Here is a 17,787-nt window from a genome sequence, read left to right as displayed (position 1 = left end):
TTAATGAAATAATAATATTAATGAAATAATAAGGGTATTAATAACTGTTTTATAAAAGAGGAAACTGAGATTTCTCTGAAAGGTTTAAGTAAATTGCGTGAGGTCACAGCCATTAAACTGTAGAACTGGGAATAAAATTCATATCTAACTGACTCCAAATTATGTCCTAGACTCCTCTCAATATATTGCTATTAGATCATTACAAAGTAGATACAGGAGTTCCTTAATTCAGTAGCAACATCAACGACAGTTTTATCTCATTGCCCTTATTTACATATTCTTGGAACACTGAAAATCATAACTTTCCACAAAACTGAACCTCCTCTTCTCACCCCACCAAAGAGTATTCACAGCAAATTCTATGAAAACAACATTCTTTCTTGAGTTCTAGCATCAACCAATGGATGCTGGGGCTCGTGGACAGTTGTGCTTGTGTGCGCAGCCATGTCTGACTCTGACCAGCAGGCTCCTCCGTCTCTAGCCCACCAGGCTCCTCTGTCCAGGCAATTTTTTAGGCAAAAATACCGGAGCGGGTGGGTTTCCCTGGTGGCTTAGCCAGTAAAGAATCTGCCGGCAATACAGGAGACCCGGGTTTGATCCCTGGGTCTGGAAGATCCCCTGGAGAAGGGAATGGCAACCCACTCTAGAATCCTTGCTTGGGGAAGGGAATGGCAACCCACTCCAGTATCCTTGCCTGGGGAATCACATGGACAGAGGAGCCTGGCGAGTTATAGTCCATGGGGTCGCAAAAACTCGAACACAACTAAGTGACTTAAACTTTCACTGTCACTAGAGTGGATTGCCATTTCTTATTCCAGGGGATTTTCCTGACCCAGGATCGAACCTGCGTCTCTTGCATTTCCTGCATTGGCAGGTAGATTCTTTACCACTGATCCACCTGGGGAGCCCAACAGATAGGGAAGTGCAATTTTGAAAGCTAGTATAGTTTAATTCATTGGAATTAAATTGAAATTGAATTCATTGACTCATTGGAAAAGACCCTGATGCTGGGAAAGATTGAAGGCAGGAGAAGGGGACGATAGGATGAGATGGTTGGATGGCATCACCGACTCAGTGGACATGAGTTTGAGTAAACTCCAGGAGTTGGCAATGGACAGGGAGGCCTGGTGTGCTGCAGTCCATGGGGTTGCAAAGAGCTGGACATGACTGAGCGACTGAATTGAACTGAACTGATAGTTTAATTCACAGTAATGTACTAATTAGCTCACAGATTATGTCATTTTATTCAATGACGTTGAGAAAATTTAACATTAAAATTCAGACTGCTATTTCTCATGGAAGGGGAGCCCTACTGGAATTGTTTTCTCTTTACCTGATCTAATGAGAACTGGAATTCCAGCAAAGAAAGCTACCTGTGCAGGACAGAATGTTTTGTTCCCCGGTAGACAGCCTGGGAAATCACAAAACTTGTTCCGGGTGCCTTCTAGGAATCAGGAACACCCTTGGGATTAGGGTGGGAGGGAGAACCCGGACGGGCCCCGCCAACGGGAGCCAAGTAGGAATCCAGTGCGGGGCTTGTTAGCCTTTTGCAGGCTTGTTGGGATGGTCCTGCTGTGGCTGCAGGCTTGGGGTGCTGGCAAGGCCCAGAATGCCAGCCTGGCCATAGCTGCCTCCCGGTCTGACCATCCCGCCTCTGGGAGCTAGGGTTGCAGGGCCACCACAAGTGGGATACACAGGCAGAGATTCAGTCCTCTTCCACTGCAGAGACGTGAGGATTCTGACAGATAATAGCCTTACAAAGGCACCTTCTCAAAGCTATCTCTAGACTGAGACAGAAGAGCTCAGAAAGGCGACAGTTACTGATAGATCATCACCAGCTCTCTGGGTTCACGGGTGGAGCCCCACATGGGGAAGGCAGGGGACTCAGAACACAACACCAGCAACGGTAAGACCCTGCAGTCTGCCTAGAATTCCGATGCTGTATATTTCCAGTTGCCAGAAATGGGGTGCTATCAATTTCCTGAACCGATACAGAAATATAGTTAGCCAGAAGTAGAATAAGAAGTTCTCGGAGGGCGGGAGGAGCGGGGGGTGGGATTTCACTTCTAAAAACACACAACCATGACAGCAAATCACTAATTGAGGAGGGGGCGGGGGTAGATTTAAGTGAGAAACATCCCCAGATATTCTTGCCATGTCCTGTATTTTAACAATCGTTCACAAGTAAAGTGCCAGTAACCTGGAAATAACCTATGCGATATATAGGCTGCACTGACCTGGCCTTGAGCCTGCTGAATACTTCCTGCCCTGGGAAGCCTTAAGGAAACTAGTTGCTGTTGCTTGAGGACGATGTATTCCCTATCCTGTATCTACTCCCTTTTTAGTCTGGTAACAATCTTTTTCTTGTTTTTTTTTTTCTTCTCTCTCTCTCTGAGAAATACTCCTCCCCAGCACTGCATCTCGGGAGAAGGAAATGGCAACCCACTCCAGTACTCTTGCCTAGAGAATTCTGTGGACAGAGGAGCCTGGCGGGCTGCTGTCCATGGGGTCGCACAGAGTCGGACACGACTGAAGCGACTTCAGCTGCAGCAGCAGCAGCCCACTGCGGGTCATCTTGGTGGTCATATCAGTCACGACCTTCGAGCCTTGGGAAGTGACAGGAAACGGCTTGCGGTGGTTTGTCCCAACGGCTGCAGCCTGAGGACACCTCCCACCGCTCCTGCCTTCCAGAATTATCCTTTCTGAAGCCTGCTTGATTCTCTAGTTCTCCGAGACCACCTGTATTTTCCTGACAGTCTCTCTCTTTTTGCTGAAAGAAGCCAGTCAGTCTCTGCTGCTTATAAAGCCCCTCACGTGGTACCTTTCAATATTTGAGAGAAGGAACTTTGAAGCAAAGGAGGTATGTGAGGAAACTGCAAATCCCTGTGCTCATAATGGAAGTTACTTCAAGTTCGTGTCTGTTTTGTATGACCTATCGAGAGGCAGCAGGGTTATCGAGAATTAAAGACCCTGGATGTGATGGGTCAGGTCACTCCTGGTCCTTAATCTTCTTGTCTGTGGAAGGAAGAGGTTTGCCTAAGTCATCCCCCAGGTCCCTTCCAGCTTGAAAATCCAGTTATTCCATAAGAAAGTGACCTGAATCCATGCTTACTAAATTGCAGAGCTGAAAAGCCCAGTAAACACAAACCAGAGGCCCTGTTTTTTGTGACGTCACCCCTCCAGCAGGTTAAACAGAAATTTCCTCCTTGTGACCTCGGTTCTGTTCTCAGGGGGCATCTGTGCCACAGGAGAGGTGAGAGGTGAGGGCCTCTTCTCTGGGCCATCAATTCAGATAGGCCAAGACAGAACTCCTGGTGCTGTTAGCCAGGTGATACCATGCTGGCCTCAGAGAAGTGAATGAGCAGGCGCCCAGAGGAAGGCTTTAAAAATCCTGCCCGTTTAGCAACAGGGTGGCCAGTCCAGCCTCAAACACAGAAGCCCAACTGTCCCTTCAGTCTGCGCCGCTACACCCAGCGTCAGACACAGAAAGCCCTGGTGTGTGTCCCCGGCCTGGCCCGCCAGGGGAAGCTGACTGGATCGTATTCCCTCTTGGCTCCGTGTCATATGGCATCTAGGGTAAAACACAGCCACTCCACGTTCCGAACAGGAAATGAAGACTCTAATTATGTTGTTAGGATTTAACAGGGAGAACAGAATAAGGAATATCTGCATAAGCGAAAGTTTAACCAACAGTTTTTCCAAACATTTGTTGTTGTTGTTGGCCAAAATACCCACTTTTGTTTATTACAGATGAGAGGTGGTTTAAAGGACCATGGGCTTTATTGCCTACCATTGGGATCGCCCAGACTTACTCTAAGAAATAAAACTATTAGAGCTGGTTTGCTCACTCCCTAGTTTTGTCATTCCACCAAATCTCACCGGACCCAAGAGGAAAGCCATTGCCTTTGGGCTCACCCAGGCAGACAAGCACCCCTGCTCACTGTGCGCAGGCCAGCAAGGGCTGGTAAGCTGTCTCCTTTGATCAAACACTCCTTCCCTTACTTCTTGTCAGCATCCCAGTCCTTCTGGACCTTCGTGTCCTGGCGGCTGCAGTCTGATCAGAGGCCCCTTCTCTCTCTCCCTCTCTCGCTCTCTCAAAGTCGCTTGTGGACGATTCTTTCGACCCCATGCACTATCTGCCAGGCTTCTCCATCCGTGGAGTTCCCAGGCAAGAATACTCGAGTGAGTAGCCATTCCCCTCTCCAGGGGATCTTCCCAACCCAGGGATTGAATCCGGGTCTTCTGCATTGCAGGCAGACTTCTTTACCATTTGAGCCACCAGGGAAGCCCCCGGAGGCCCCTTCCCCATGCCCAAATTGCAGCTCTAAGCTTGGGACATTATGATTGACGGGCCTTGCACAGGATTGCTGGAATCATAAATCCAACTCCTCGCCTACACTGTACGTGATTAGCCGTCACCTGGCCCTTTTACCTGCACTCGGGCAGGGAAACCTGGTGTGCAGCAGCCCGTGGGATGGCAAAGAGCTGGATATGACCCAGTAACTGAATAACAACAACAACAGGATGCAGATGTCTCTTCAAAACCCAGAAGCCTTCTAGGGTCTGGAAAAAAAAAATAGCTTCCAACACCAGCTAAAACTTTGAGTCAGAAAACAAATTCATAAGCTGTCTTAAAATGTGCTTGGCAACCCCGCTGAGAAGAATAACGCATCGTTTCACAAAAGAAGTGTGAAGAAGGTAGGGGAATTAAAAGATGGAATGACCTGGGTCATGCAGGTTTGTGACTTAACCTCACTGAAATAACTTGTGCTTCCTGGCCATCCATTCCCCTGACCCTCCCCATCACCGCTCCCCTCACAGAGCACAAAACCAGCACATCGCAGGGGAAGAGAAAGCGGGCACTTGGGTCCCAGCTCTTTCGCCCCGGTGTGGCGGCTCTCAAACAAGACGGAGCTCTGCCTACCTGAGTTTTTGTCAGGCAGTCGATTTATCCTCCACACGATGGCATTGAAGGCGTGCTCGTACTTGGCAGTCCCCAGGGTGACTCTCATGACCGGCTCAGAGCCGGAGATGCTGGCTGAGCCAAAACTTGCCCCCCGGTTCACTTTGGCTTTCAGAGACTTCTCCCCCAGGACACTCTCCCTGCGGAAGTTTTTCACCCACTCGCTGGGCACAGGGTAGCGGACCATCACGTTCTCGCAGGGGACCTGGGTGAGGGGGTCCCAGTTGGAGGAGAAGCCCGCCGACATCCTCAGCCAGCTCTGCACCTCCACCTCTGCCCCGTGGATGCTCGCCGCTGTCCTGAGCGTGAAGGGCAAGGTCTTCTCGGCGAACACTGTCCGGAACCGCATGAGCTCGAAGCGGCAGGCGTCCAGAGGGTTGAAGAGGATGACGCGCGAGCCGCGGAACACGTCCTCATCCACGCAGCTGTGAAAGCGGCACTCGTGGAGCCGGATCCACTTGGCGGTGGTGGTGGGCACGATGTCCTGGCGGGACACCACCTCGTTCCCTTTGACCAGGACGTCGTTGAGGCCCAGCCGGCACTCGGCCAGGCCCGAGAGGAAGCTCAGCACGTGGACCCGCGTGAGGACACTGTGCTGGAGAATCTGGTTGTCTCCCTTGCTCACGAGGCCAGAGAATTCATCTTGGACATCCACCGTCATCTCCTCTTCCAGGTAGTTCAGGCCGACCGTGCTCAGCTCCGTTGACAACACCGGCAGCTCCATGAGGCGGTCCTGAACCGCACGGATGAAGCTCAGGAAGTCCTCGTAGTTGGTGGTGCCCAGCTTGATGACCTGCTCCCTCTCGGCCAAGTGGGCCACGGCGGGTTTAGGCTGGTACTTCTTCTTCTCCTTGTAGGTGACGCGGTCTATCCGCAAGCTGTGGATCCTACCATTCTCATCGTAGTTTTGGAGCCGGGGTTCGGAAATCTCATGGCACATCTCCAGCTTGAACTCACGGAATGGCCTCTCCAGGCCCTGCTCGTAATACAGCTGCAGGTAACCACCGTCCGTCAGTTTGACGTAGATGGGTCCCCAGTGCCTGGAGGACATGATGTTCTTCTTCTCGGGGATCCTAAGCATCATGGGCCAGCCGTCCCTGGGCGGGGACTGCTCGGAGCCTGCCGGGTGGGCACCCAGGTCAGCCCAGGCAGCCGGGTCATCATCAGGGAGTGTCGCACCCCCCAAGCGGTCGGAATCCTCAATTTGGAGCCGCTTGAGTTTTTCCACAGCATCCGAGCGTGACTGGTTTTGGCTCGAGTCATCAAAACTGATGGCATCCCGGTAGACGACGATGAGGGAATCTCTCTGGCTCTTGCCTGGGGTACCGGACACAGAACTGTTCTGGGCTCGCCTCTCCTGCTCCTCAAAGAAAGCCCGGAAAGGGTTGATGGGGGAGGGCTGTACATCCTGTAGCGTCTCGTTCAGAAAAGGATTGGTGGCCCTCCAAGGTGGAGCCTCGGGCACGGTAGGTGGATGGCTTACAGAGGACACGTCTAGCTTCTGAACTTTGGAGAAGTTCATCAAAGTGCTCCTGGGCCGTTCCCGCTTCTTAAATGACCCTGTTGAGTTGCAAGGTCCGTCTGGGATCACAGAGGTGAGAGGCAATGTTTCTGGCTTCAGAGGAGACGTGATGGGGGACAAAGGGCTGCTGACTTCATTGTCATCAAAAGTGACCCAGCTGGGGAAACGCGCAGAGGTCACTGGCGTGGCAGGGTGCCCGTTCACGGCCGGGCTGCCGACCTGCCAGCTGATGGCCTCCATCTCTACCTCTTCGTCCTCCTGAAGAGACGAGGAATTGTCTGAAAGGAAAAGGAGAACACATGAGGGACTGCTGCTCAGGGCCTCTAGGAGTATGGGGACGAGGGAATTTTGCTAGAATTTTAGCTGGAATCCAGGAAATTCCTAAGCAGTTCATTACCTGTCTCAAGTGTTTAGTCTGGCACAGCTCTTACAGTTTTGTAGCAAGCACACCAGACAAAGTAGAAGTTGCTCAGTCATGTCCGACACTTTGTGACCCCGTGGACTATATAGTCCGTGGAATTCTCCAGGCCAGAATACTGGAGTGGGTAGCTTTTCCCTTCTCCAGGGGATCTTCCCAACCCAGGGATCGAACTCAGGTCTCCCACATTGCAGGTGGATTTTTTACCGTCTGAGCCACCAGGGAAGCCCACCAGAGGGCTGTACATTAAACGCAGCAAGAATGCAAACGTCAATACAGAAGCACTGAGAGAACCCAGGTCCATCACAATTCAACTCTTATACATTCTGCTTTATTTTATAGAAGTTTCTGGAATAGGTTTTTTTCTTTCTTTTTGACTCTATTGTATGTATTCTTAATTTTTAAACATCAAAACCACCTCTTAAACAAAATTATATAAAGTTGATCACATTGAACAAAACAAGCCATATGCTCTAAGTGATGATATGACTGTGAATAATGTAATTGGAGGGATTTTTAACCAAATGTGATCAATAAATACTAAAGACAAAATGCTGACATCCTTAATATGAAATAAGTATCATATGCAAGTGAATAAGAAAACTATAAAAACTTGAAACACAGGCGGAAGACAGATAGACAACCCAGGAAAGAGAAAGCAAAAATGTCTAATAGCCACGTGGGAAATGTTCAGTTTCACTGCTGCTGCTGCTGCTAAGTCGCTTCAGTCGTGTCCGACTCTGTGCGACCCCATAGACGGCAGCCCACCAGGCTCTGCTGTCCCTGGGATTCTCCAGGCAAGAACACTGGAGTGGGCTGCCATTTCCTTCACTAGTAATAAGAAAAATGAAAATTAAATCCCCCCAAATAAAGTGAAGATTTTCCAAGTTTTAGTATTTGATGAGGGTAAGGGTGCTATAATATAAACAGTAAACAGATCCTCAGTGGGACCATAAGTTGCTATAAATTCTCTGAAAATGGTTTGGCAGTTTATATTAAGGGTCTTACAATGACTTAGTAATCTTACCCTAAGGAAATGAACCCAAATTGTGAACCAAGTTTGGGGTGAATGTTAGGAAACTGAGGCACACAGTGGAATAACACACAGCCATTAAAATGTTTACAAGTCTGTAGAAACATAAGAAAATGCTCCTGATATTAATCTCTTCTTTTTTTTCTCTAACATAGTTTTCCATCTTGGGGGTTATTTTATAAAGGACAACAAAGATTATTATAAATAAAACTCCACTCTTGCAGAGCCTTCAAGGAAGGAGCTGCAAAGTTGAGTTTCAAGGCAGGAAAAATCCAAACCTTTTCAGTAAAGACCCTGTGTGTCTGCTGTGGTTGTGGGAAGGGAGAGGGGCGTGGGACCTTTACCAAGCCAGGAGTGGATTCTGATGAAGGAATGTCCCAGGAAACAAATCAGCGTCTGGCATAGAGCCATTACTCAGTAAAGGGTTGTTGACTGAATGAATGAGAAAAGAAACTCTGCTTTGGAGCAGTTGTGTTCTCTCTGTCTCTGTAGAAATGTGTATCGGGATCTCCATTCCACCAACAGTTTCCACCTCCAGACATTGGGACGCAAAGAGAAACGGTTGAGTTTTCTTACCATCCTGCTAAATCTTCATGAATATCATACCCAGCCAAACCAAATCAGCAGTGTGACATATAATTAGACACGTAATTACTTGTGGATGGGATGGCTACCTGTCATCCATCTTTCAAAGTATATTTATTCAAACAAATAGTGATTACCTCTACTGAAAGCATCAGTTTGAAAATGTAAGCTGAATACATGCTCACACACACATACATAACCCACACTCACCCCAGAAATAAAATGAGCAAAAAGTATTTTCTATATGTACAGCATCACAAAAGAATTTCAAAGCATTTTAAAATTAAAGAGGAGATTCTCCTTCAAATTAATCATTAGTGTACTTTTGTAGATATATAAGTGATTTATTTTCTGGAAAATGAAGGGAAAAGAATCAGAAAACAATCAAGGTTTGTAGGACGTATTTTACTACTACCACTACTATTATTATTGTTATTACTGTTGTGGTGGTTGTAATGAAGGCTAAAGGGAACAATGTAGCCCTAAGTAAAATATAATCACTTCCTTGAAACAGTAACTGAACCTCCCTAGGGAAGGGGATGTATCACAAAATATATCACTTTCTAATGAAGCAGCTCTATGGAGCTTTTGTATTTCCACTCAGACAGTCTGGTGCTGACTCACCCCTTGTACCAAGGATATCCTTTCTGCCTTGGAGCTCAGGACAACTCCCAGGCTTCACATGTACCCTAAGTCCTTTTCGCTTGCAGGGTGGATTCTGCCAAAGGATTCTCTTCTGTTGGGGATTCTGTCCCCAAAATAGCACTTACCATCCTCTCCCAAACGAAAAAAAGGGAAAAAAGGCCTTTGTCTTCACTGAAGATAATTTAACTTTCTTACAGTAAGTCTTAGAATTTTAAGCCAAGTTACTTGAAATCACACCAAGTCTTAGACAGTTTTGAAGCATTAGACTCATAATACAATTTACATGAAGTTATCTTTAAATTTGGGGCTTCCCTGGTGGCTCAGACGGTAAAGAATTTGCCGACAATGAAGGAGACCCAGGTTTGATCCCTGAGTTGGGAAGATCCTCTGGAGAAGGAAATAGCAACCACTCCAGTATTCTTTTTTTTTTTTTTTTTTTTAATTTATTTATTTATTTTTAACCACTCCAGTATTCTTGCCTGGAGAATTTCATGGACAGAGGAGGCTGGTGAGCTACAGTCCATGGGGTCGCAAAGAGTCAGACACAATTGCGTGACTAACACACACACGTCTTCAAATTTGGAGGCAAACTTTTTAAATTAAATCAATTTCTAGAGATTCTATATTCATTAAATAGTATCAAAAGACTGTTACAAAGCTACCTCTTCCTTGGCATCTTCATCTTCCATGATTACAAACTGTTTTAAAAATCCATCTTTGGGAATGGTAGTAGTGTAATAGGTCAAATTTCTGAAAATGAGAATTTGGTTTTCTACAAAATCATTTATAAGGAAAAAATAATAAAAGCACTTTTCTAGATGAAAACCAAAATTGGTTCATAGTTCACAGAGGGTCACGATGGTTCATATTTTCATATGAAAATTAAGTATTTCTTGAAGTGAACCTAAGGACTGCCAAATACTATTTTTAAAATTCTCCCCTATTAACACCAAGTTTTCTTCCTGGGTTGGGAAGATCCCCTGGAGAAGGGAACAGCTACCCACTCCAATATTCTTGCCTGGAGAATCCTGTGGACAGAGAAGCCTGGCAGGTTACAGTCCACTGGGTCACAAAGAGTCGGACACGAATGAGGTAACTAACACTTTCACTTTCTAAATATCCACTAATAGGAGACTGGTTATATCCATTGTTATATCCTTAAACTGGAATCCCATGCATCAGTCATGATGATGCTGTTGATGATGTTAACTCACATGGAGGCTGATCGTATCTACATTGTTGAGTAAATAACAAGAGCCCTCAGTGTGGAGTCAGACGCCTGGGTTTCAATTCCATATCTGCAGCTTATTAGCTATATGGCTTTGGGCAAGTTGTTTTAACTTCTGTGTCTCTGCTTTCCCATCAATGAAACTAGAAAAACATTAAATCCTACCTAACAGGGTTGCTCGGAAAAATTAATCCAGATGTTAGAATTGTGTTTGGCAAACATTAAATGTTCATTAGATGTTGGCTGCTATACTTACTGTTGCTGCTGCTGCTAGAATGATGTATACTCATGACATAAAGTGTATAAACATATTAAAAAGCTTTTTGATGTGAAAACAAATAAGTGGGGTAAGAAGTGATTTTTGAAATTCTAAATCTGTAGTCTTTTCCTCTTTCAAAAATGCAGTGTTGCTTATAAAATAAAGAAATACTAAAAGGTCAAAATGTATCTTTATGCCTCCCATTAACTAACCTTAGAGAAAGAAAACCAAGAGCTTTGCTGTAGTCTGTGTTGATAAAGCAGCAGTTAGATCTTTCCTAAGACAGTTGTGACTGGTGTGGCTGGTATTTGAAACAATCAGGGGAAGGGAAAGTCTGGCAAATTTCTCCACTAAGAAACAAGCAAAATGAATTATCTTCAGAAAAACATCGTCATCCACAATTCTGTTTTACTGACTTATTAAAATATAACCAAAAATCCAGCTTCACTTTACTTCCTCTCTTTTCCACTCGCTACCTCCAAATTACTTTTAGTATTATGAGTTGGTGGTAGTGGTTTAGTCACTAAGTCATGTCCGACTCTTGTGACCCCATGGACTATAGCCCACCAGGCTCCTCTGTCCATGGGGATTCTCCAGGCAAGAATACTGGAGTGGGTTGCCATTGCCTTCTCCACGGGTGTTATGAGTTGGGCAGCTGCTAAATAAAAGCTATGGATGAGGGTTAGGTTTTCATTCTACACCACAGGGAGAATTTCCAGTACCTTTCCAGTAGTCATGTATGGATGTGAGAGTTGGACTATAAAGAAAGCTGAGTGCTGAAGAATTGATGCTTTTGAACTGTGATGTTGGAGAAGACTCTTGACAGTCCCTTGGACTGCAAGAAGATCTAACCAGTCTATCCTAAAGGAAATCAGTCCTCCATATTAAGGACTGATGCTGAAGCTGAAACTCCAATACTTTGGCCACCTGATGTGAAGAACTGACTTATTGGAAAAGACCCTGATGCTGGGAAAAACTGAAGGCAGGAGGAGAAGTGGACAATAGGGTGAGATGGTTGGGTGGCATCACCGACTCAATGGACATGAGTTTGAGTAAACTCCAGGAGTTGGTGATGGACAGGGAGGCCTGGTGGGCTGCAATCCATGGTGTCGCAAAGAGTCAGACACGACTGAGCAACTGAACTGAAGTGAACTGAAGAGCTTCCTTAGTGCCTTTACCGATGTAAACTAAAAAGAAATGGTAGGCCCTTTTGATGTTAGACCACAGTTGATTTTAAGTTCCCCAAAGATTAAATTAATTGATTACAATGGCAATCAAAACCACCAAACTGCAGAAAAAGTAAGCTCTGTGGGGGGAAAATGTAAGATTCTATGATATTTTTGAAAAGAGCAGATGAGACTTGCCATCTTCCTCCCCCATTTGTTAACCTAATTTATTAAATGCAATGACAAGTGCAAAACACTTATTGAGAGCTGTCCCTTGGAATTTATGAGCAGTGGCAAAAACAAACAGATTATTGCAGTAACAGTTACTGTTGCACAAGACCATATACTGCATGACCAGCCTTGGATGACCAGTGGGCACCTAAATATTTGTGTGTGTGTTCAGTCACCAAGTCGTGTCTGACTCTTTGCAACTCCATGGACTGTGGCATGCCAGGCCTCACTATCCCTCACGATCTCCCAGAGTTTGCCCAAGTTCATGTCCATTAAATTGGTAATGCCATCCAACCATCTCACCCTCTATCACCCTCTTCTTCTGCCTTCAATCTTTCCCAGGATCAGAGTCTTTTCCAACGAGTCAGCTGTTTGTACAGGTGCCCAAAGTATTGGAGCTTCAGCTTCAGCATCAGTCCTTCCAATAGTATTCGGGGTTAATTTCCTTTAGGATTGACTATTTTGATTTCCCTCCTGTCCAAGGGACTCTCAAGAGTCTTCTCCAGCACCAGAGTTCAAAAGCATCAATTCTGGCAAGAAGAGGAACACAGAATTTTCTGACTTGAAGGGATTTTAGAAATAAGAAAACCTGAATCCTTCATTTTGTTGAGAAAAGCTGACACTCAGTGAGTTTAAGTCAACTGCCTAAAATAAACTGAAAGTCAAGTCCTAATTTTAATATTCATTAACTCTGGTATTATCTTAACGCTTGTTCATTAAGTTAAAATCTGGTTAATTTACCTTTGAGATTGGCAAGAGTTATCTTGACGTACAACTTTTTAGGAGCACTATTCAATGGGAGAAAAGAAGTTAAACAATGACTGACATTTCCAGAGGGAAGCCTTTCGGCATGAAGTCATCCCCTGATATGTGAAGGTGTATGGGTGAGAGAAAGGAGTTATTCATTTAAACCTTATCAGGGGAGCTTCTTAACTTGGATAAAATAAGCTTAGTCACCGCAATACACTGATAAAAAGGGGAGTCAGAGGGTCTGAGTCTGTTTATCTGTCCTTAGCATTTATTGTCCTGGAGAGGGGATGTTTGGATGCTGGTCAGAGATATATCACAGTGAAGAAGTGAGTTCATCAAACTACCACTTACCACCACTTGACAGAATCTCTATCATTTCACACTAGGTTCTGGTTTTTTATTCAGTGAACTGAACTGAAGAGGGACTAGGAAACAGTACTGAGCACCTCCCAATGACTGGTCAGCTCCCTGTGCCAACTCCCTCCCTGCTTATCAAGATAGGCTAACACAGTTCATCACTTTTTTTCCTCATAAAAGCAAGCATCAGACTTTAAGTTTGATGAATGGCCCAGGAACCTCCCCAGTATTTTTGGGTGTGCCTACCTAGGCTGTTCTAAATTTTTAAAATCTGGTTCTAAACATTTGGGCTTCCCAGGTGGCTCAGGGCTAAAGAACCCACCTGCCAATGAAGGAGCCACAGGAGATGAGGGTTCAGTCCCTGGGACGAGAAGATCCCCAGAGGAGGCAATGGCAGCCTACTCCAGTATTCTTGCCGGGATAATCTCACAGACAGAGAAGCCTGGAGCGCTACAGTCCACAGGACTTCAAAGCGTACATGACTGACCACGCACGCATGCATGTCTAAACATTTCCTGGTTCTACCATTCCCCATTTCCCCATGCATCGTCAATCCTCAGCACTTTGGATCCCTGCTTTTGGCTTCTTCCTCTAACAACTAAGCTTCCAACTCAACTGGCTCACTGGTTCTCTGATTTAATGTGCCTCTTTGATATCGGCTTCTCATGTTGTCTGAGATGAAGGCTCTAGTCTCCAACACCCACCTGGGCAGAGATCCCACTGTAACACCTTGCTGTTGTCTGAAGGGGCCAACTTCAGTTCCCCAGCAGAGGTCAGAGGCAGGGGAGCAGGGCTAGATTCCAGTATCGATGGTAAACTGAAAAACTGGCAATCCATTTTATAAATTAGTCTCTTAACATTTTAAATATCAGGGCATCTCAGAGACTTAACTAGTGATGCTACCTGAGGACCTAACCTAAGCTGTGTTTTACTTATTTTTTCATTGCCATAGCAAAAAAGCCTCCTGCCTTTCCCTCCAGCCTTAAACTGTTTTCAGAGCCCACCAAAGAGGAGTGAACTGAGAGGAGTTTCCAGGGTCTGAGCCCTTTGGGACAGTCTGTGAAGCTCTCTGCTTACTGACCCATCACACTCTTCTACGATGTGACAAGATAGTGGAAAGGGCTCTTTTGGTTCAGGAGCTAAAAAGAAAAGGAGCAACGTCCAGATGTTACTGTCAAGGAGACAATGCAGGAGGACAAGGGAAGCAAAGGTGTCCATCCTGACTCTGAGTTGAGCACAGTTCTTCTGCCCTGCAAGTGCCAGGCCTGGGGCCCTGGGAAAGGACTGCCTAGAGGGGTACTGGGCAAGTTCCTGCATGCCCTCAGGGTGGTCAAGGCAGGTCGCTCCGCAGGACTGCCTGCCCTGTTGCTATCGTGGGAGTCTCACCTGTGTGTGTCCCCACGGCCTCCCCCACGATTCACCTGGTCACCACGTGAGGACACACTCCGGTCATGACTCAGTACGCTCATAAGCCCCAAGGGACCACTGAACCCACAAGGGAGGCACCGGTGCGGTCAAGGTCCCGGACTTCAGTGAAAAACTACAGTGGACCAGCACATCCTAAAGCAGTGTTAAAAGGGACTGAACGCTGCTGTTACATTTGGTCAGAGACCTCAGGGTCTAACAGCCTCACCCCTCTTATACCAACAGGTAAGAATCAGGCGTCAGGTTTTGTAGGTTGCTCCCCAAATCCCGGAACTTCTTCTGATGAAGGTAACGACACACCGCACCACATTTACCATGTCTTACTGCAACGGTGAGAAACAGAGAAGGTCCAGATCTGTGAAGGATTAGGGAGCACCCAAAGAAAGATGAGTGCCGAAGAATTGATGCTTTTGAACTGTGGTGTTGGAAAAGACTCTTGAGAGTCCCTTGGACAACAAGGAGATCCAACCAGTCCATCCTAAAGGAGATCAGTCCTGGGGGTTCATTGGAAGGACTGACGTTGAAGTTGAAACTCCAATACTTTGGCCACCTAATGCGAAGAGCTGACTCATTGGAAAAGACCCTGATGCTGGGCAAGATTGAAGGTGGGAGGAGAAGGGGACGACAGAGGATGAGATGGTTGAATGGCATCAAGATGGTTGGATGGCATCACAGACTTGATGCACATAAGTTTGGGTAAAATCCAGGAGTTGGTGATGGACAGGGAGGCCTGGAGTGCTGCAGTCCATGGGATCACAAAGAGTCAGACATGACTGAGCGACTGAACTGAACTGAAGGAGCACCCAAAGATAAGGGCTTGATTTATCCTGCTGGTCATGTTAGTAACAGAAAACAGAGGATGTCAAAGTGGCCAGATGGAATTAACAAAGAGGCTTCAGTCTCACCAATGGCTCTGACACTTTCCTGTCCACTCCCTTCAGTACACGAATCTACTTTTAACTGCTACTGATGTCTTGCCACAGTAACTTTGGCAAATCACCAAAATCACTGTGAATGGTGACTGCAGCTGTGAAATTATTAACATAAAACACTTGCTCCCTGGAAGAAAAGCTCTGACCAACCCAGACAGCATGTTAAAAAAGAGCAGAGACATCATTTTGTCAACAAAGGTCCATTGTCAAGGCTATGGTTTTGCCAGTAGTCATGTATGGATGTGAGAGTTGGACTATAAGGAAAGCTGAGCGCCAAAGAATTGATGCTTTTGAACTGTGCTGTTGGAGAAGACTCTTGAGAGTCCCTTGGACTGCAAGGAGATCCAACCAGTCAATTCTAAAGGAGATCAACCTTGAATATTCACTGGAAGGAATGATGTTGAAACTGAAGCTCCAATACTTTGGCCACCTGATGTGAAGAACTGACGCATTGGAAAAGACCCTAATGCGGGGAAAGATTGAGGGCAGGGAGGAGAAAAGAGGCAGCAAAGGATGAGATGGTGGGGTAGTATCACTGACTCAATAGACATGAATTTGAGCCAACTCCAGGAGACAGTGAAGGACAGAGGAGCCTGGCGTGCTGCAGTCCATGGGGTCGCAAAGAGTCGGACATGACTGAGCAATTGAACAATAACAAATGTCCCGCCACTCAGTCTGTGCCCCTACAGAGCTGGGACTCATTGTCTTCTTTAATATAATAATACTCCTAACTCTGACTTCCACAGCCTGGGACATGGAGCACCAGCACCATGAGCATGGACCCTTTGCTACTTATTCTGGGGGTGGAGCACGGGAGTCTCATCTGCTTGTAAGTGTCCAACCATGATGAGTTTATACACTGTGAGTACACGTAGTCATGCCCTCTTTCCCTTCCCGGTCCTGAAAGAGTTTCAGAGCAGAGCTATTCTACTGCAGACCAGGTTCAACGTCTGATCATTCTGAACCTCAGTGATGGGAAGTGCTACTTCTCCACAGGTGACACTGTAAATTTGGTCAGGGGGTAGAGAAACAGAGCTGGGGACTCTCAAGCATGATTCTGTATGCTCGTGTACACTGTATTTCCTGGGAATGAGAGGAGCCGGCATTCTGACTGAGTCTGTATCAAGCCTATCTTCCATTTTATAACATTGCTAGGCTATAAGGCGGCTTCTGGAAGGAATTCAAGAGGTCTGTTGGGGGAGGGGGGTATAAATCAGCTGGACTAAGGTCACTTATGGCAAAGTGAGGGGCAATCCCTGCAAGCTGGAAGGATCTGTACAAACGATCCCCTTGCACCAATATTACCCAACGCTCATTGCTCTCGATGTAAATTTTCCTGCAATGGCAACAACAGCAAAATAACCAAGCAGCTCCTTTAAGCAGTGAGTCACTTCTTTTCAACTGAATTTGTTGTAGTTTGATTTCATTTCAGGACTTGCCCAGCTCCCTTTTAGTCAGCAAGGTCAAAGGAGACATTCTTACAGACTGGGGGTAGGTGAGATTTATAAACTGTAAACATAAGTTAAACCCGTGGTTTAGTCACTAAGTCGTGTCTGGCTGGTGTGACCCCATGAACTGTAGCCCACCAGGCTCCTCTGTCCATGGGGTTTTCCAGGCAAGAATACTGAAGTGGGTTGCCATTTCCTTCTCCAGGACATCTTCCTGACCTAGGGATTGAACCTGGGTCTCCTGCATTGCAGGCAGTTTCTTTACTGAGCTACCAGGAAAGCTCCTAAATTAAAATAATCTGTTAGAAAAACAACAATGAATTCCTACCATGCCAATTGATTTATTCCAGCAGGTAGAGATCTATTTCTACCCTTGGACCTGTCAAGCTTTTCGGAAGACCTCAAAAGCAAATGGAGTGTAAAGCTCCTTCCAGAGGATTTGCAGCCACACTCAGTGCTTTTCCTGGCTGGCCCCAGCACCCCCTTCATCCAGCATATGAACAGCAGGGTCCCCTGGTGGACGCAAGGTCTATAATAGAAAACATAGCTTCAGGGTGGTTTATACTAATGCTGGCTTGAGTTCCTGGCCCCATACTCATCCTCACCACTTAATCTGTGACCCTGCAGAGAAAGTAAAGGACTTTGGTGTCAGACTGACATGGCCTTGCTTTGGAAAACTGCGATCTTGGGCACGTTACTGAACCTTCTCTAAGCCTCATGTTTATCAACTCTTCAGGGGAATTAACAGTACCCACTTTGTAGTGTTGTGAGGATAAATGAGATCAATTAAGGACAGTGAATTTAACTGGTCCACAGCACAATAAA

General features: G+C 46.1%; 1 protein-coding gene across 1 annotated transcript in view; it reads right to left on the bottom strand.

The window, feature by feature from the left end:
• The window catches only part of STON2 (stonin 2), a 178,027-nt gene that overhangs the window by 11,194 nt on the left and 149,046 nt on the right, over positions 1–17,787 (bottom strand). The window contains exon 5 of the mRNA XM_040225983.1: positions 4,925–6,763. Coding sequence (XP_040081917.1) covers positions 4,925–6,763 — 1,839 coding nt within the window. The remainder of the gene's footprint in view (positions 1–4,924; positions 6,764–17,787) is intronic.

This window comes from Oryx dammah, unplaced genomic scaffold (assembly GCF_014754425.2).
Source record: "Oryx dammah isolate SB20612 unplaced genomic scaffold, SCBI_Odam_1.1 HiC_scaffold_26, whole genome shotgun sequence".
NCBI classification, from domain to species: Eukaryota; Metazoa; Chordata; class Mammalia; order Artiodactyla; family Bovidae; genus Oryx; species Oryx dammah.
The sequence above is the reverse complement of the archived record's forward strand: the minus strand, read 5'-3'. Positions and strand labels throughout refer to the sequence as shown.